This window comes from Danio rerio, chromosome 19, assembly GCF_052040795.2.
Source record: "Danio rerio strain M-AB ecotype USA chromosome 19, GRCz13ab, whole genome shotgun sequence".
Classification (NCBI taxonomy): Eukaryota; Metazoa; Chordata; class Actinopteri; order Cypriniformes; family Danionidae; genus Danio; species Danio rerio.
The window spans coordinates 50,869,841-50,890,000 of NC_141039.2; the positions used below are offsets into that span (position 1 = coordinate 50,869,841).

General features: G+C 38.7%; 2 protein-coding genes across 5 annotated transcripts; one reads left to right on the forward strand and one right to left on the reverse strand.

Annotated features, from left to right (window-relative positions):
* The first annotated feature begins 354 nt into the window (after positions 1 to 354).
* Positions 355 to 12,176, forward strand: sgo1 (shugoshin 1). 4 transcript variants are annotated; one of them, XM_087295058.1, is made up of 11 exons: positions 355 to 604; positions 1,964 to 2,222; positions 2,723 to 2,784; positions 3,609 to 3,772; positions 3,945 to 4,294; positions 5,920 to 6,080; positions 6,437 to 6,601; positions 7,092 to 7,223; positions 7,934 to 8,062; positions 8,239 to 8,341; positions 11,676 to 12,176. In XM_087295058.1, exons 1-11 carry the CDS (start codon positions 481 to 483, stop codon positions 11,809 to 11,811), a joined length of 1,785 nt encoding a protein of 594 aa, XP_087151184.1. In that variant the 5' UTR covers positions 355 to 480; the 3' UTR covers positions 11,812 to 12,176. The 4 variants fall into 4 exon arrangements, with proteins under 4 accessions (XP_087151184.1, XP_087151183.1, XP_087151185.1 ...); XM_087295057.1 differs by having other exon boundaries at positions 3,639 to 3,772; positions 8,173 to 8,341; XM_087295059.1 differs by having other exon boundaries at positions 3,639 to 3,772.
* An 880-nt stretch (positions 12,177 to 13,056) lies between these two features.
* On the reverse strand, positions 13,057 to 19,789 carry rpl14 (ribosomal protein L14). The gene is made up of 6 exons (NM_001002866.2): positions 19,763 to 19,789; positions 18,398 to 18,499; positions 16,871 to 16,965; positions 16,323 to 16,422; positions 14,995 to 15,048; positions 13,057 to 13,700 (listed from the first exon to the last, which is right to left on the reverse strand). Exons 1-6 carry the CDS (start codon positions 19,763 to 19,765, stop codon positions 13,635 to 13,637), a joined length of 420 nt encoding a protein of 139 aa, NP_001002866.2. The 5' UTR covers positions 19,766 to 19,789; the 3' UTR covers positions 13,057 to 13,634.
* Between the last annotated feature and the right edge of the window lie 371 nt (positions 19,790 to 20,160).

Below are 20,160 nucleotides of genomic sequence, written 5' to 3' on the forward strand. Positions count from 1 at the left end.
GGCGGTTCATTCTGCTAATAAGGGGACTCAGCCGAAAAGAAAATGAATGAATGAATGAATGAATGAATGAATGAATGAATGAATGAATGAATGATATATTTAATGTATATTTAAATCATAAATAAAGACATGTTGGGTTTATTTGGACCATTTTTGTTTGTGTACATGGTATTTCCCATATAATCATTAAATTATACCTACATATACAAAATGTTCTTCAAAGTTTTATTATTTTATTATCATTATCATCATCAATATCAATACAACAACAAAAATAAACAAAGTAAATCGCTAGCGGAATGGTGTCTGCACTAGAGGCGGAAGTGACGCAACTCTCCGTCTATTCGTCCAATCAGAGCTCGCGGCGCAGGATTTCGAACGTCAACGTCTGTGAGTGAAAACAGCGGAGGAGAAGGCGAGAAAACACGGAATAAACCGACATACTGCGGGTGTTTGAGGCGGTGGTGACCGGAGGCAACGATGGTGCAGAAGAAGAGCTTCCAGCAGAGTCTGGAGGACAATAAAGAGAAGATGAAGGAGAAGCGGAACCGGCGGCTGAGCGCGGCGGCTTCGGCCCGGAGATCAGTGCAGCTCCGGGGAGCAGGTCGGTGGAGAGACGCTCGGTCTGGTTGATGCTGAATTAAAGTAACGTTAAAATTAGTAATTTATTCGCACATTCCTTTATAGTTCAACATTGACAGCTTGTTACTCTTGCAACTTTGAGTATTGAGTCTGAAATTGCATGTAAGTTTGACATCAAAACAACAGCAGCACTGAACAATGTAACTTACAGAGTCATTGACTGCTAATGTGAGTCCCTTATTTAGAATTTGCTAACAATACTTAAATGATATTAAAACATTAAGCAGACAGTCCAAATGTGCGAATATATAGTCAATTTTAACGTTACAATTAAAATAAAGTTATGACACACTCCCTGTATTGTTTACCATGGTAACGTTACTTTGAATATTCCCTCTGAAATCACATGTAAATATGACTTTAAAACAACATTAGCACTGTTCAATTGACTGAACAATGTTGTACTTTGAGTTCCCTATTTAGAATTTGTAAACAAAACTTTATGAAATTATACTATTAAGGAGAAATACAAACGTGCGAATATAAAACCAACGTTACCCCATCCCTCACTGTAATATATCAACAGTAATTATGCCAAGTATTATTTATTAAATTACCCATTAAGTACGTTTTATTAACATCAACCCCAACCCTAAATCTGACTCTCAGTAATATAAAAACAGTAATTATTCAGAGTATTATTTACATTATTTATTTAATAACTACCTGTTAAATGTTTTTATTATTATTGTCTACCCTAACTCTCACAGTAATGTGAAAACAGTAGTTACTCAGAGTATTATTTATTAAATTACCCATAAATTATATTTTATTAATATCTACAACTAAACCAACCATCACAATAATGTGAAAACAGTAATTATACAGACTATTATTCATATTATTTATTTAATTATAACCTGTTTACCCAATAAATTGTATATTATTAATGTCTACCCCATGTCTGTGCATTTCTCTTGGTGTTATATAATATTCTGTTTTGGCTTCTCCTCATTTTGGAGAAATGCTGCATCTTTTTTTGTTTTCATCTGTGAGAAGTTTTTGCCAGATAATAAATATGTTCATTAGTTACATCAATAGAATGTAAATCGTGTAATTAAAATAGAGTAACAGTTCACACACAAATGTGAATTCTGTCATCATTTACTCGTTTTACTAGTTTCTTTCTTCTGTTCAACACTAAACGGTATATTCTGAATGTTGAAACTGTGGATGTCAGTGGCTGATTTTCTCCAAAGTTCTTCAGTGTATCTTGTTTTTCATTCAGCAGAAGAAAGGAACTCGAGCAGGTTGATGTGTAGATCTTAATTTTTGCATGAACTGCCCCTTTAACTTTGTGTTGTCGTGTGTATGTCTGCAGCTGCGGTGAAGCCGTTGGTGCTGAAGAGCGTTCAGGCCAACAATAAAGCTCTGGCCGTGGCTCTGCAGGCGGAGCGGGAGAAGGTTCGACAGGCGCAGGGAGTCATTCTGCAGCTGAAGAAGGAGAGACAAACACTGCTGTTCCACCTGCTGATGCTGAAGAGGACACTGAGAGAGAGACCCGCGCTCATCACACCACAGGAGGTTTCTCCTCCTGAAGAGACGAGTCCCCCGAGACCAGCTCAGCCTGTCAGTCCACGGTCAGACAATTTAAAGTGAAGTGTTTTGTTTTGAATGCATGCATTTCTCTTATCACTGATCATCAGTCAATCCCGAGTCGTGGCTTCCAGAAAAAATGGTTCTGATAACATTAATGTTAAGAAGCATATTTCAAGACCAAACCCTACAAAAGAAAAACAAATGAATGAATCTACAAAGATTAGAAGAGGTTTCCCAGCATCAAAACTATAAGAGTTTAACATAGATTTGTTTGTTTACTTTACGTTTGTCCTGTGTAGATTTATTTCCTAATAAAATAATGATTCTTTAATTGCCAATACAAAAAATGTCATTGAGAGCAATAGTGTATATATATATATATATATATTTGTTTATTTATTTATTTATTTTTTATTATTATTCTTAATTTTTTTACAAAACTCTGGTCAGGCACATTTAGATCATGAAATATTTTTCTGACTTTTTGTCTGTGTGTTTTTTTTTTTTTTTTTTTTTTTTTTTGTGTGTGTGTTTCTCTCAGGCCTGTGGATGTGTGTGATGATGTCCAGCAGCTTCCGTCAGCAGAGGCACGTCTCTCTGCAGGTAGTTTCACTTCTCATACCAGGGTGTCCTCGAGGTCTTAAAAAGTAATAAAAGTTGATAAATCAGTGTGGAGAAAAGTAAGGCCCTTAAGAATTATTTAAAAGTCTTAAATGCTATTTTGTAAGGTATTAAATGTTGGTAAGGTATTAAATTGATTATGCAGTGTGTGCTAAAGTTTGCCTGAATTAAATCTGCGAATATCAGGATGCTGTGTAGTTAATTAAATCAATGAAATCCTGCTAGATTTGACATCATGCTGCTTTGTTTACTGCAGAAACAAAAGCAACACCATTATTTCTGCAGTTCTATTAGCGACAACCTGCTGAATTAGCTAGATTTAATAGATTTTTATGCAGTATATGAATAATATTTTATTTTTCGATTACTTTCTATTGTTAATATTTAGTAGATATGCTGCAAGTTAAAATCTCACCAGTGTTTCCGGTTGAAACCTAAAGTGATTTTAAGGTCTTAAAATGTATGGAAAGAGTCTTAAAAAAGGTCTTAAAAGTATTGAATTTCACTCTCTGATGCCTGTATATACTCTGCATACACACATCTGCATTAATGAAAATTATACACAAATTATTTCACAATTATTTAGCAAATTATCACACTAACCAACTTATTATTGTCTGTAGAACAAGCCACTGTTTTGCTCTTTGCTCTTAACTCACTTTAACTTGCCTAATTAACCTAGTTACTGCTTTTAAATGTCATGTATAATCTATGTTATTAATTTATAAAGTTGTTGTATTATTGCTTTTATTTATAATGATCTTTCTGATGTGGCACTGAGTAATCGGTCAGTGTGTGTGTTTCAGATGCTCGATCCGTGTCTTTGCCTCCTACAGTGGGAATGAGGAGGAAACGCTGCTCTGGGATGAAGCGGAGACGCAGCTCTCGCTTTAACTCAAACCCTGAGCAGATGGAGGAGAGTGGAGCCCAGCCCAGTGTAGAGGACCTACATCAACATCAGCAGGCTGAAGTAGGTGCTGCCGGGTTGTTTTCATCCACTCTGGGCTGATTCTGAGTCTTAATTTAGCTACAACTTTCTCTGTTTCAGCATCAATACACATTATGTCGGTGCTTTTTTTGCTCCTTTGACTTTCATTATAATCATATTTTTTGATTGTAAATGTGTGAATGTGTCTTGACAGGAGGCCCGTGTGCAGCCGGTGGAGCCTGACGTCCAGCTCTGCATTGCTGAAGCTCCAGCGCGCAAGAAGAGGAGCGCACAGCCTAAAGCGGAGCGAGGCCGCAAGGCGGATCGGGCCCCGCTGAAGAAGCCCTGGGAGAACCACAGACCCCGAGCCCGATCCAAGAGCAGAGAGCGACCACAGAGCCGAGCAGGAGCCACGCTGACCCCAGTCGACCGCCTCAACTCCTCACTGGGAGGAAACGACACCTTTGATTTCGACTGCGAGGAGGCCGTTCACCTCACACCGTTCAGAGACAAACACAAACACACCGAGACAGAACCAGAACCGCACGCTGCTGCAGCTGATGGGTAAGTTACTGCTGTTCAGTGACCTGCACAATGAACCTAGTGAAGCCTTTCAATGTTAATTTAAGCTGAATACTAGTGTCTTGAAAAATGTCTAGTCAGATAGTATACACTGTGATGATGTATATAGCTATAAGAGATTTAATTAAAACTATTATTGTTTAAAAATGCTGTGAAATCTTTTCTCCATTGAACAGCAAATATTTGAAAAACAATTCATTTCACAGGAGGACGGATTTAGTTTTGAACTGTTTGTGTGTATCATGTATGTTAATTTTGTGTGTGTGTGTATGTATGTATATGTGTGTGTGTATATATATATATATATATATATATATATATATATATATATATATATATATATATATATATATATATATATATGAAATACAGAAATGAACTAAACTAGATGTGTGTAGAAAGATGGATGGAGATTTATATTTAGTCAAGCCTAAAATTATTCACACCACTAGCAATTCTGATTTAAGATAAAGATAAAGGCTTTAGGGAAATAAATTCCACATGGATCTTATTATATTTTGAGGGAAGCGACTTTCCAATCAAAAAAATCAAAAAAAGTCTTTTTGTCTTGTTTTACGCTTGAGCAACTAAATGAATGCCAATGTCTGTTTAACTGATTGTGTTTTAATGACATTACAGCATCCATGCTGTAAAATAACTGTATAAAATGGAAAAAACTCACAATAACAGGTCACCAGAAGTCTATCAGTATGGGAACTACACTAGCTCGGCATATACCCTATAGGGCAGGGCGATTAATTGAAAGCGACATTCATAATCTGTAATCAAAATTTCCCCAAAACATTTTTTTCGGTTGCTTTCCATACTGCATGTGGAGTCACATGACTGCTCTGTTAAGGCTTTATTTATACATTGACGATGATTGGAAGCTCAACCAGAGATGCCTTGAGACGGCATATTTTCCATTACATTAGTATTATTATTTACATCAAAATATTTGTTTACACTCCCAGTGATGGGTTGCAGCTTTAAGGGCATCCACTGCATAAAACATATTCTAGATAAGTTGACGGTTCATTCTCCTGTGGCGACCCCTGATTAATAAACGAACTAAGCCGAAAGCAATGTTTATATGTTTATAAATATATGTAATATTTGTTTACAGAAGATGCAAGAAATGCACAGTTGAAATATTATTTACAGCATATACAAGAGTTACTTTATTCAGAAGAGATGCTGCTTATTTTCTACTTTTAATATGAAAACACTGAAAATAATTTATTTTGTTTGTGAGAGTGCAGGTTATTTATTTACATTTTGTTTTTAAGTAACTGACTGTTGGTTTTAGGCAGTGTGTGTTTTAATTTCAGTTGTTCAACATTGATGTTTAATAAATAATCATGGATAGTGTGTGTGTTTCCTTCAGTTATTTTAAAATCAATCAATGCACCTTTCAGAAATCCCTCACCGGGCAAACAAAACAATATAATCATTCATTAATTGTAATTGAGTTAAACTGTTCAATTAATCGAGATTTAGATTTTAGACCACGTCTCCCATATATGAGTGCATATATATCTGGTCCATTTGTTTAATTACAGTAGTTAATCACTTCATAACTCATTATACCCAACACTGCCCATCAGGATGGAGAACAGCAGCCCAATGGAGGAGCAGGATGAGGAGAAGGAAGAGGAGGAGGAGACGCCGTACATCCCCAACAGGAGAATCCGGAGAGCCTGCAGTCCTGCAGCCAGACGAGCCCGATCCAAACGCCACTCCAACAACATGCAGACACACAGCACAGGTACACTCAGCATCTGCTCACCCTCAATTATTCGCCCCCTGTTTATTTCCCCCAGTTTCTGTTTAACAGAGAGCAGATTTCTCCAACACATCTCTAATCATAATAGTGTTAATAACTCATCTCTAATAACTGATGTATTTTCTCTTTGTCATGATGACAGGAAATAATATTAGACTAGATATTCTTCAAGACACTTCTATATAATTCTATAATTCTGACCTCAACTGTGTTTGTGCGTGTGTTTATATATATATATATCTTGATATGGCGACAAGGTCTTAAAATATTCTGAAATGGTCTTTAAAAAGGTATTAAAATTAGGATTCCTGCATATGCCTTACTCTTAATCTCAACAGGGAAAACCAGCAGCCCAATGGAGGTTGAGGAAGAGGAGGAAGAGCAGGAGGAAGAGGAGGAGACGCCGTACATCCCCAACAGGAGAATCCGGAGAGCCTGCAGTCCTGCAGCCAGACGAGCCCGATCCAAACGCCGCTCCAACAACATGCAGACACACAGCACAGGTACACTCAGCATCTGCTCACCAACGCTGAGCTTTTGGGTTTATGATGACAGGACTATTCTGCAAAACACTGAATATTTCTTCAGTCTAATAGAGGTGTTTCTGTGTGAGGATATTTCAGGTGTGATTTATTTCATCATTACTGCAGGCTTCAGTGTTCACCATCCTTCAGAAGGCACTATAGCATGATGATTCCATGATCCAGAGCAATAACATTATAAACTACAACCATTTCATGATGCTAACTGCTATTGTAGATAGTAGACAGGGACATTTCTCATTTAACTCCTGTTTAAACAATAATAATGATGATAATATTGATTAATAATATCTGATTCAGTTGGAGAGAATCATCAGCTCTCCTGTCAGATTTTCAGTAGTTTTCACTTCTTTGCCAGGGTTTTGATTTGAATAGTAATACTGTATTGTTTGAGGAGTCTTCCTCTTAAACCTGAACTCTCCTCGTCCTCGTGTGTTGTGTTGCCATGCAGGAAGCTGCTCTGCTGCTGCAGTGATGGAGGAGCAGGACACAGCAGATCTTCTGTTCACGTCTCCAGTCTGTGATGCTGAGGAGAAGAGGAGAGCATCTGACCTGCAGAGCGGCCCACCACAGCTGAGCTCATGTGTGCATCATCTGCCTGTGCATTCATCCACTCATGCGTTTCTATATTCACTCACTCATGCATTCATCCACTCATGCATTCACTCCCTGACTCATTCATCCACTCATGCATTTCTATATTCACTCACTCATGCATTCATCCACTCATGCATTCACTCCCTGACTCATTCATCCACTCATGCATTCATTCACTCATGCATTCATCCAATCATGCATTCACTCCCTGACTCATTCATTCACTCATGCATTTCTATATTCATTCACTCATGCATTCATCCACTCATGCATTCACTCCCTGACTCATTCATCCACTCACGCATTCATTCACTCATGCATTCATCCACTCATGCATTCACTCCCTGACTCATTCATTCACTCATGCATTTCTATATTCATTCACTCAATGCATTCATTCACTCATGCATTCACTCCCTGACTCATTCATCCACTCATGCATTCATTCACTCATGCATTCATCCACTCATGCATTCACTCCCTGACTCATTCATTCACTCATGCATTTTTTTAATTGGCCCACTCATTCATGCACTCTCTCTCTCATGCATTAATTCATTCATTTGTGCATGTAGTCACACTTCTTTTGGTCATGCATTCATTTATTACTGCACTCACTCATACATGCACTCAATCCCTCCCTCATTCATTCATTAAGTGAGTGTGTGTTCTGAGTGTGTAACTGTGTGTCCACAGCTCCAGCAGAGTCTCTGGTGTCCATGATGAGTCCTGCAGAGCCGGAGCTCCTGCTGCTCCAGAGCCCAGTGTTTGAGTTCCAGCAGAACCAGGAGAACCAGCAGCCACAGCCGGCCCGCAGGAGGACAGGTAACACAGCTGCTGTATCATCATCATCTGTGTGTGCTGCACACGTGTTTCTGGTGATTCTGAGCTTCACACACTCTCTCTCTCTCTCACACACACTGGTGTTTGTGCAGGCGGGCTGGTGCTTCGCTCCTTTCTGGGCTTGGCTTTGAGTGATGTGAGTAATGTGGTGTGTCCAGCAGCGCGTCAGACGTCCAGCAGCGCAGGACACACACCACAGAGCTGCAGACGCCAGCGCCGAGCCGCCAGCGCAGTCAACTACAAAGAGCCCTCCATTAACACGTACGTCTCACACACACACACACAGATGAGTTCGAGCATAGCTCACTAACTTTAATGCCAGGAGTGTGTGTTTTTGTGTGGGTTACTTCACTTTTAGAATGCTGATCCTTTACTCATGTCATCCAAGATGTTCATTTCTTTCTCTCTTTAATCATGAAGAAACGTTAATGATGATGATTATTATTAATATTTTGATGAAGAAAATACGCAGGATTTTTCTGCATGATGGTTAAGGTGCAGTCGGTGATCTGCCTAAATGCTAACCGGTCAGCATATTATCTTTCAAACACAATCCCTCCCCTGTTGTCCAAAGCCACGCCTCCTGAAATCACGAACGCGCACCTTAAGGATAACAGAGACCCACTAGATCATGTTGTTCACCATTAAGAAACTTTACAGTACTTTATGATAATACAATTCCCAATCAACAACTGTATAACATCTAGCAGGTGTTCAATTATGTAGCAGCAGAACTCATCATCACTCTCACTCATGAATCTCACACTGTCCTAAAGCCACTACCGCTTGCTCAGTGTTTGGCCGGCGGTGTGCAGGAATCACACTCATTACTGAGCCATTCTAACACGCTGTTTCAGAGTGAATATTCAGAGTAGCGGTGAATACAGGGGGCGTCACATTGATCAAACATGACCCAATATGAATATGAAGGCATCTTGAGCTCAGTAAAGCAGGCTAGGCGTAAGTGCTGTTGTTAAACTGATTATAAATCTACATTATCTGCTGTGAAAGGACCTTATGAAACTGAAAATAGTCGCATGAAGCTTTCACTGGGAGATTTCAGAGGCACTTCTGTGTATATACCCATTCATAACAACCCAATCTACATCAGCTCTGCGTGACTGAAAGAGTTTACCACACAGAACATGACCTGTCTAACAGAAACACTTCCGCCGTGGTGTCCTCTATGGTGTTAACTAGTGTTGATTGAGCATTTGAAGTATTAAAACTTGAAGTATTTGTGTTCACGAGGTCTTCAGGTTTGTTCAAGCATCGTCCAAAGTGTTTGACTCCAAAAAAGCAGAAATCTATTTATTTTCCTTCTGATATTAACAGTGGCGTGCTCAGATCACATGATTGGTTCGTGCCTCAGCGTGTTCGGCCAAGCTCCTCTATCCAGGTGATGTCATGTAATTTGTGACAAACGCAGGAAGGTGATGTGACGCTCTCCACATGTAGTGAAACATGGGGAAATGTGTGTTTGCGTACTCCTGGATCTGTTCTTCATACGTGGATTACTCAGTTCGCTGGATGTGGTTGTTGATGATTTGACATGATCCAGGATCGTTTCGTTATTCAAAGCTGATCCGAGACTTGTTGTCATAGCAACAGTTCTGCTAGCTCAAACCTGTTCAGGAGCAGCTCATTTCATATAAACAGGATTAAATCAGCTCAGTTCAAGCAAAGGTAATACCGAACGTATTTACAGAAAGCTGATATCTTCTTACAGTAGTAGTCTATAGATTATATACACCTAGGAAAATAGTCAAATTATTTTAAAAAAGATTGTACTGTACATACATTAATAATAATTAATAATATTTCATATTAAATAAGGGCAAGGCAGTGGCGCAGTAGGTAGTGCTGTCGCCTCACAGCAAGAAGGTCGCTGGTTCGAACCTCGGCTCAGTTGGTGTTTCTGTGTGGAGTTTGCATGTTCTCCCTGCCTTCGCGTGGGTTTCCTCCAGGTGCTCTGGTTTCCCCCACAGTCCAAACACATGCGGTACAGGTGAATTGGGTAGGCTAAATTGTCCGTAGTGTATGAGTGTGTGTGTGTGAATGTGTGTGTGGATGTTTCCCAGAGATGGGTTGCAGCTGGAAGGGCATCCGCTGCATAAAAAACTTGCTGGATAAGTTGGCGGTTCATTCCGCTGTGGCGACCCCGGATTATTAAAGGGACTAAGCCGACAAGAAAATGAATGAATGAATGAATAATATTAAATAATTAATGTTTATATACATATGTGTTTAATAATACATTTAAATGAAACTTATGCAATCTGCACTCAGAAATAAACGTGCAAAAACGGCGTGGATCTCCACAAAGGGGATCAAAGAGAACATTTATTAATATGGACTCATTAGATACAAATGTGTGCGATTTTTAGGTCCCGACGCAGCTTCTGCATATTTCTATACGATAATGACCTGCACAATATTCCACTGTTTTTTGTTTGTTTGTTGTTCTATAATAATGTGTGCAGTCATGCTCATGTTGAGACGGTTAATATGCCGGAGATTTGATGCTTCGCATAAGTTGCAGACATTCCTTACACTGATTAAGAAACTAAAATAGACCTGGTCTACTACAGTAAAGACAATCTGCTGTAACTGTTAAACCAAATAAATTGCTAGAGACTCTCGACAGATGAAGGTGCAGCGCCTGCAGCCCTCAACACGTGGAGAGAGTTACTGTGTATCATATTGAACAAACCGTTCACCACAAATGTGATGTAATTTTGCTCACATGGATCATTGAATATTAATCAGATGATGTCATTACGCTGCTGTGCCGTCAGCCAATCACTGCATTGCTGATCATGTCTTATTATTTCTAGCTTAGTTTCTTCTGAGCTAATCTGAGTTCTGTTGTTCTCCATTCATTTATTCATCTACAACTGTATGTTCAGGTAAAGGCTTGATGCTGATTAGAACTTGAAGTGTTGATGAAGTCTTAAAATATTCAGAGAAGGTCTTTAAAAAGTCTTCAGAAGGTATTGAAATCACCTTTAGGCATATAGACTGTTTTCTTAAAGAAATGACAAATAAAAATACGTCTCGACAGATCTGCTGGCTCTGGATGCAGGTTTGAGAGGTTAAAACATGGCTCAGTTTAATTTCTCTCATTCCTCCTCTCGGGATTTATTGTTCTGTCAGACTGTTCTTCCTCATCTGGGAAGTCCACTGTATGGAGATAAACTGCTGTTACTGAATGTTCTGATGAGGAGGAGGAAGAGTACATCAGGATATTTCCATTCTGCAAGTGAAGCGATGCTTTAATGAGTCACTTTATTCAAATGATTCATTCAGAACAGATGATTCATTTACATGCTTTACATCGGTGTTGTGTGTCAGAATTATTGATTCTCCTTTTATGCCAGAAATCATTCAAATATTGTGATCATGCTTCATCAGAACATTTACATTAACTTCTGTGAATATAAAATCATTTTATCAGTCATGTTTAATTCTTCAGATCTCCATTTGGACTTTATTAAAGGTGTTTTTTTCTTTTTGCAGCATCGAGTTGCAAAATAACAGTAGCAGAGCTGCGTCTCAGACGAATAGTCTTATTGAATTGTTGTTCTGTGTTCAGGAAGCTGCGGCGCGGTGATAAATTCACAGACACTCGTTTCCTTCGCTCTCCAATCTTCAAGCAGAAATCTTCATCCCGCAGGAGCTCCTTCAAGAAGATGGAGATCTACAACGAGGCCTTCGTCGGCTGCAGATGAAACTTCTCTTCCTTCATCTCTCACTGCACAGCTCATCTTTGCATTACATTTTTAATCCATTTTACCTTGAAGATTTTTAAATAGTAAATAATTAGCGCTGTCAAATGGTCGACTGCATCCACATCAACATTTACAACATTTGGTATATGGTTTTGTGCAGTATAAAATGCTTGTATTTATATATAAATGTAAGTATTTTCTATACAGTGTGTGCATTATACACGTGTGCATAAATACATGCATGTGCAGGTTGTGTAAATGTAGTATGTGAAGAATCCTTTGGCAGCTCTAAATGACTCTAGTGCTTTTATGTCTTATGATTTTAGTTGTGACTATAATAAAGATTGTTTATATCAATGTTTTAACTCGTTACACATGATTGTGTTTAATTGGCTAATTTGTTTTTAATGGAGGTGAGACACTTCAGTAAAGCTGCGATCACACCAGTTTCCAACAGTATCTGGATGCAGCCTTTAAGATGCAAGCTGAGACTGCATCACTCAGCGATGCAATGTCAGACACAATGCACTCAAATGGAGCGAGTGACGTCACTGTGACAGGTAGGGGTGGGGTTAGGTGAGCGCATTAAAAAGCATTGGATGCAGCCCAGATTGCACTGCACCAGGTCTGCAGCCAGACCCCTCTCAGAGTTTGAGCATGTGAAATTCTGTCGTAAGGCGCTGCAAAATGGGGCGAGATTAAAAAAGATGATTAGACATTTAAAGCGCAAGTGATTGCTCCATGTATTAAATTTCTGTCCAGAGATTTCATATTTTGTTCCTAAATTGGTCTAAAAAGTGTAGTGATGCGATTTAGCAGGTCAGAGTTCACCAAGCTTGAACTTTGCATCGCAGCAACCTGCGAAACTTAACGCATGAACCTGCGTTTGCGGTCCGATGCATTCGCGAGTGTATAAATGGAAGTCTACGGGAGGAAAAGCCCAGTGTGAAGCAGCTAAAAGCCCTTTTTCCAGGTAACTTTTATAATGAACATGACTGCAGAGGAGCTCTGTTCTGATGTCCACATCTAATTCAATGTGCAAGAGATTGTTATGTGCTCTGAAAACATGTTAAATACTTTAATTGTTGTTTTTTTTTTTTCCATAAATACATGTTCATCTGAAGTGAACCACTCTTAAAACCAATAGCTATTAAAATAAGTGATCATTGCATAAGAAACTTCTTGAACCATTTACATTAGAGGTGCAATGATCTGACACTTTGATGAAAATGCGAAACCCTGCAGGACGAGGAAGTGACGATCATATTTGGATAAACCATGCCAACAGCAGACTGCAAAACAAACAGATGTGTGTCTGGCTACAATTCAACATGCTAAAACATTGAGATCAAGACTGGTTAAAGAAAGCTGTATTATTAAATGAAGGTTGCTTCTTGCACGCACATTTTACAGTTACAGCCTTTTACAGTTAACAGGTCATGCAAAATAAACAGATTTTACCAAAATGCAGACCAGTTTCTGTGTGTTTTATAGATTTGGAGAGTGAAATGGTTTTGTTTCCATCAAAATATAGATTTCTTACACATTTGTATGTTTTGTAACCGGAAGAGTAAATCAGTCTAATATATAAAAGGATGATATAGTAATGTGTGCACGTATCATTTGAATTCAAGTCTTTTCTGTTCTTTTTTCAGAAGAAATAATCCTAAAGTAAAAGCTCAGAACCAGTAAACACACCATAAACTAACATCTATAAAGTAAAGGTTCCACACTGAAGAAAGATCAGAGCAATGATCTGAAAATACACTGAGTTTAAGAGACGAGCAGAGTCTGCTTTACAGTTAAACTGGTTTATTGAGAGTTTATGCTTTCTTCTGAGCCGCAGCTTTCTGGAGCTTCTTCATCTCGTGTCTGATGATCTTATTCCTCTGCAGAGACAAACACAAACACAGCGTTAATCTTTTACTCAAAGCAGCATTAGTTTACAGTCGGGACATGTCCAGAACACCATATAGAGTTCAAGTCCTGACACTAAACACCAAGGATTCATTTATATATGTTAGTCTAATATATTCAACATCAGTGATGTGTGTTCACTGCATTTATTTACACTCCATTCACCACAATATAACTCCTCTATACTGCATGAAAAACATATAAAATCACTGAAGTCAAACATGTCCGGACAACTTAAACACCCAAATAATGCATCTTCAAAAGTGTTAAACGTAGATGAACAGTAAGACGACTCGAGCGATCAGACACAGGGTTCACAGCCACACTAACACAAGTACATGAGCCCAGAAATAACCTGTTCTCTAAAAGTCATGCAAAAGTATATTCAGACTAAAACTATTTTAATATTATGCAAAGCGCAGCAGTGTGTGTCCATGAAAGGTCATGCAAACTCTTGAGGGACAGTCGGAGAGTTCGTCTCCACACTACATCAAATCTGATGCTATCTGTAGATTATTCACTAGTGTAGTGAAATAAAACAACTCAACCAACAGTGATTTCAGGATTCATTAAAGAGAGTAAACGGCAGTAATTCAGTGCTGGCCTGTTTTATTTCTACATTTCAGATCAGATTAACTGAATGAGCATCATTTACTGTCCTCTACATCATTATTCAGATCCTCAATATAAACACACAGAAGCCCAACACTCAATCACTGACGCTACTGCCTAATTAGCAGGACATTGATGAAGCGAGTGGTTTATATAACGATAATCACTTTTCAAAGCTTAAACACGTCATTAGAACTCAAGAGTTGAAGGATTTCAGCACTGATGATCATGTTAGAGATGGAGAGAGAACGAGAGCTGAAAACACTGCACATGCTGAAAATCTTCATGCTATGACAAACTGAAGAGAAATAAAACCACACTTCATTAATAAATTGAAAAATACATGCTAACACTTTATTCTGATGGTGTATTGGAGTATTAGCAGACTGTCTGATCGATATCTGCTGATCTGCTCCTTCAACACACATTTACTGACTAGAAGACACTCTGCAAGTACCCGTCAACTAACCCTAACCCTAACAGTCGACTGATGATCTGATGAGAGTTAGCTGGCATGAAGATGCAGTGTAATCTCAATTCAACAAACAGACACTGCTGTTCACACTGCTGTACTTTATTTCAGTCCTCACACACACTCACTCACTCACTCACTCACACACACACACACACACACACACTCTTACACACACTCACCATTTTCTTGGCCTTCGACACCTTGTAGCGATCAAAGTCAGACATTGCAGCTCTCTGACGGAAGAAAAGAGATAATTAAGTTTAATAACAGTTGTGTATTTTAATAATGCAGCAGTGAACATCAACTATGATTAATAAATGATGACATTTTATTAACTTTATTGTGTGAGCATGTAATATTTCCACTAATAAAAATACAAACACCACTAATATAAGTTAATAAAGTTATTATTATTTTATTACTTTCAATACTGTCTGATATTGTAATCAATGTAGATGAAGAGAGCAGACGTGCGCCAGGACAAAGATAAGTGTTTGAAATGGAGAGTTAGGGTGTGATCACAGCGAACGCTCTTCACATTGTGAAAACATGAGGAGCAACACACTATGCATTATACAGAGAAACATTCACAATATTATAGCAGTGAACAGGTCAGGCTGTATCATTGACTTCAGCTCTGAACACTGGACCGACACTCTCTGTTCAGCAGAACGTCTCAGTCACACACAGTCTACAGAGATTACACTTCATGCACCAGCTCAATCACTCATCCTTTCATTAATGTGAGGATTAAACAATGTTTAGCGGAGAGAAAACTCTGAAGATCTGCAATCTGAGGCGTACAGAACCAGCGGAATATTATATCTAAATATGAAATGTCTAAACACTGACAAAACACTCTTCAAAAGGAGAGTTTAATGTTAAAATACCTACAAAATATCATAACCTGCTGCTTCTGGCCGAAAACAAAACACTTTTATATACACATGGAATAATGTGTGTCTGCTGCCAAATACAGCCAAAATAAGGTGTGTGTGTGTGTGTGTGTGTGTGTTCCAGGTCACATATACTGTTCCTCACTCCATAAAGAGCTCAAATAATGCAGAGAAAAATCGCATCATTAAACACACACGCGCACACACACACACACACACACACACACACACACACACGGGGCATTTACAGTAAAAGTGTGTGTTTTACATATAGGATGTCGTCACAATACTGCAGCTAAAACACTCTGAAAAACACCATCAGCTGCTTTACATGTTCCATTTCCTGTGCGTGTGAATCTGCATGTGTGTGTGTGTGAGAGAAAATCTGCATAGGTTTGTGTGAGAATCTGCTCATGTAGGTGTGTGTGTGTGTGTGTGTGAATCTGCTCATGTAGGTGTGTGTGTGTGTGTGTGAGAATCTGCTCATGTAGGTGTGTGTGTGTGTGTGTGTGTGTGAATCTGCTCATGTAGGTGTGTGTGTGTGTGTGAATCTGCTCATGTAGGTGTGTGTGTGTGTGTGTGAATCTGCTCATGTAAGTGTGTGTGTTTACCTTCTTCCTGGCCTCGATCTTCTTGGCCCAGCTGCTCTCCTCCCACTTCTTGCTGATCTCAGCCTTTTCCCAGGCGCGTCGCACGTACTTCTGACGGGCACTGAACACACACACACACACACAGATAATCAAATTTCACATATTTGACATTAGTGGAGGCTTGTCTGAAGAGAGATCCTGAAGAGTGCATGCTGAAGAGCTGAATGGTGTAGAGCAGGGGTGTCTAAACTCAGTCCTGGAGGGCCGGTGTCCTGCAGAGTTTACTATCAACCCCAATCAGACACACCTGGGCTAGCTAATACAGCTCTTACTAGGCTTTCTAGAAACATCCGTGCAGGTGTGTTGAGGCAAGCTGGAGCTGCAGGACACCGGCCCTCCAGGACTGAGTTTGGACATCCCTGATAAGACAGAAGATAAAGCAGCTCTTCACGGAGGACACACATCAGCTCTGTACATCACCCACACCTCAACATACACAAATAACCTCAAATCATGTCTGAAATTAAAGAAAGAACACTGATCTCCAGTGAAGCAGGATAGATTGTGACCTGTGAGGGACTTTAATGACGTAATCTGTGAGCTGCAGACACTTGAAGGGCAGCGCCTGACGCTTCACTCCAGTGCACGGTCCGTCTACCAGAGCCTGAAACACACAACACACACATTATTCTTCATATTCACCATCATCATCATCATAATCATAATCATCATTATTATTATTAATAATATTACTACACAACTGAAGACGGGCTTTATTGGAGAACACACTTTCTAATTTGAGCTGATCGATGTCAACGCATGTGTGTTAGAAAGCATAAGATTATTTATGTCTTATTTTCATGCACTAGATTGAATAAATGCATTTTTATGATCTATTAACTACTTAAATATAAATATTAAGAGACAAAAAACAGTAGTAGACACTTGTAGTAATGATTAATAAGTAGCAGGATTGTTTAACAGTGACGATACAGTATAATATTGCCACATGAAACTAAAATCAAGAAGAAAACAACATTTACAATGCAGATCCTATTAGTTTCTCTTATTTGATAAATAAAGCAAGTCATATAATAAAGACTAAGATAAATATAAAAATATAAATAAATAAAATTCACAAAATATATTCAAAGTTAAACATGATTTTTCAGTTTAATGTTTGATAAATGATTTAAGATTCTCCCTGGTGGTGCCTTTAAAAATGTCCAGAAGTACTCTCCTTATAAATGTTCCCTAATTGTATTCAAACTTCCACATTCCAGCAGAATATGTTTGACAGTAAGAGCAGCCTGGCAGGAATTACATGTAGGTGGGTCTTCATTATTGAGTAGATACCAATAAGTCAACCTAGAATGCTCAATTCCACATCTAGTATAGACAGTCTGATCATGTCTGCTCTCGAAATTATAATATACCAAGTGTCATTTATTTTCAGGCCAATTTCCTGCAATAAATAAAAACAGGATTTATATATTTATGTATGGTAACGCTTTATAACAAGGTTACGATAGTAAATATATTTACTAACATGAACAGTATTATATACAGTATTTCTTCATGTTAATTAATGAAAATACAGTCCTTCATTGTTAGTTCATGTTAACTCTGAGTGCATTGTGATCATACATATATAGTGCATAGTGTTACTGATGTGAACAGACATGCATTAGTGCCAATAACACATTAGTAAATGTTGAACTAAGATTGTAGGAGTATAATCAGTAAACGCATTAACAAAAATGAAAGCGTATTGTAAAGTGACCACATACATTTTCTTAAGTAAATAAACCCAACAATAGACTAAAAGACCTGTGCAAATATGCAAATTTCTGCTCTCACAAACCCTGAGGCTCTAGTTAAGGCGAGGAGAGTTTATGTCTATAGCACATTTCACACACAGTGGCAATTCAAAGTGCTTCACATAAACAAGAAAAATAAAATCAAATAATAAAAATTATTAAAAAAACAGATCAAATGTGATGTAAAAGAACGAAAAAGAAGATAAGAACAGAAGTACGAGTTAGTGACGTGAGTATCATATACAGTGCATTAGGGTCAGTCTGTGCTGGACTCACCCTGTTCTGGTCGATCACGTCCACGATGGCCACCAGTTTCCCCTCATGAGGACCGAAAGCGATGAAGGCCACGCGGCCGATCTCCACGAAACGCTTGAACACCTGAAACATACCGCACATGCGTTAGAGAGATCACACATGCATTATGGGATATGTCACGCTCAATCAGAAATCATCAATTCTGTGCAGATAGAAATAGGCATCTGGTGAAACAGTATTCATATAATATTACAGAGAAACGTTCGCACAATAATAGATTACTGCAATGTCAGATTTCTCCAACATCCTGCAGCCCTGCTTACAATCAGCAAAACATGGAGTCTTTAAAAGGTGTTAAATGGTATTGCAATAAACTTGTAACTTTTAATTAAACAACATTCACATTTATACAGTAATGTAAAGTGGTTATTCCGCTTTCGGTGAGTGTACATACATACTGACAATCTAAAAATCTGAAGGTTAAATTAGAAATAAGAGAAAATCAACTTAAGAATCATCTAACTTAAGCTCCACATTACAAATAAACATACAGTGGATTTACTTACAGTAGGAAATGTACTAAATATCTTGATAAAAACAATATTTAATAGATCTGTCACTAGTATTGGAGGGGGGGGGGGGGTGCTTTAGTGCCACTCACAGCAGTAAGAGTTGTTAAATCAGGAGTATTACCGAGCAGACATGGAGCTTGTGGACAGTGGGAAACTTACATGATCAGAATATTTTTTGCATAAACGAATTTTTCATATCCAGTGCATTTCTGGCGATTCCAAAAGTCACTTATATGCCATAGTTGTTATATTTATTGGAAAAGCCGACTATTTTCCCGTCAGTGGCGATATTCCTCAATATAGTGAAGGGTGTTCAGGCGAGTGTATCAGCGAGCATTAGCAGTCACATTAATAACACATTATTATGAGAATATCTTCATTCTCTTGACACTAGCAGACGCATTTATCAGATCTGAGCTGGTCAGACATGTTGAAGAGTGTTAGCATGCCGTCTGTCGGAGATCTGCTAACGGCTAATGCTAAATATTAAGTTCGGATCAGAATAATAGCCGCATATCTCACACGCGGTGTCTGCTCTTCGCTCTTGACCTGCAGTGTGGTGTAAATCTACAGCTTGTTGTTTAGTGTGTGTTCTGTGTGTGTGAGGCCTGTGTTCCCTCATCCACCACGTTGTTCAGACTCGGACGCTTAATTCTCCTCGATCGCGCTAAACGCGTCTTCAACACTCCACAAACAGCACACCTCTCCTCATTAACGCATTAAAACACCCTCCACGCGCTTTTTTCCATTGTAAACTCTTTACAAACATCATATTTGTCTAAACTTTGGTCTCTGCGTCGCCGAGTTCACTCACCATGATGGCAGACCGGGGTAGAAAAAGAACGAGGGCACTTCCGCTCTGGAGTGAAGAGCCTTCCGTTTCAGCGCTGCGCATGCGCGACCATCATACACTTAATAAAGCAGCGGTTTATTATACAGAACATATATATCGTGCTTATACTGTCATGACTTACAATTGCTTTTTATTTTTGTATTATTGCAAAGAATAACCCCAAGCGAATGCCCGAACAGAGCCAGAGACTGAGATCACGTGATCATTTGAATCAGTTTAAAACTGTGAAAGCAAAATAAAGTGCCACACACACGTTTTAAGGTTTTTTTGGCATTTATGTAATCAGATGTAGCGATTAGATATATGATTGATATAAAAACAGTATAATTAACATGTCTCCTTTTACTCGTTTCGATAGT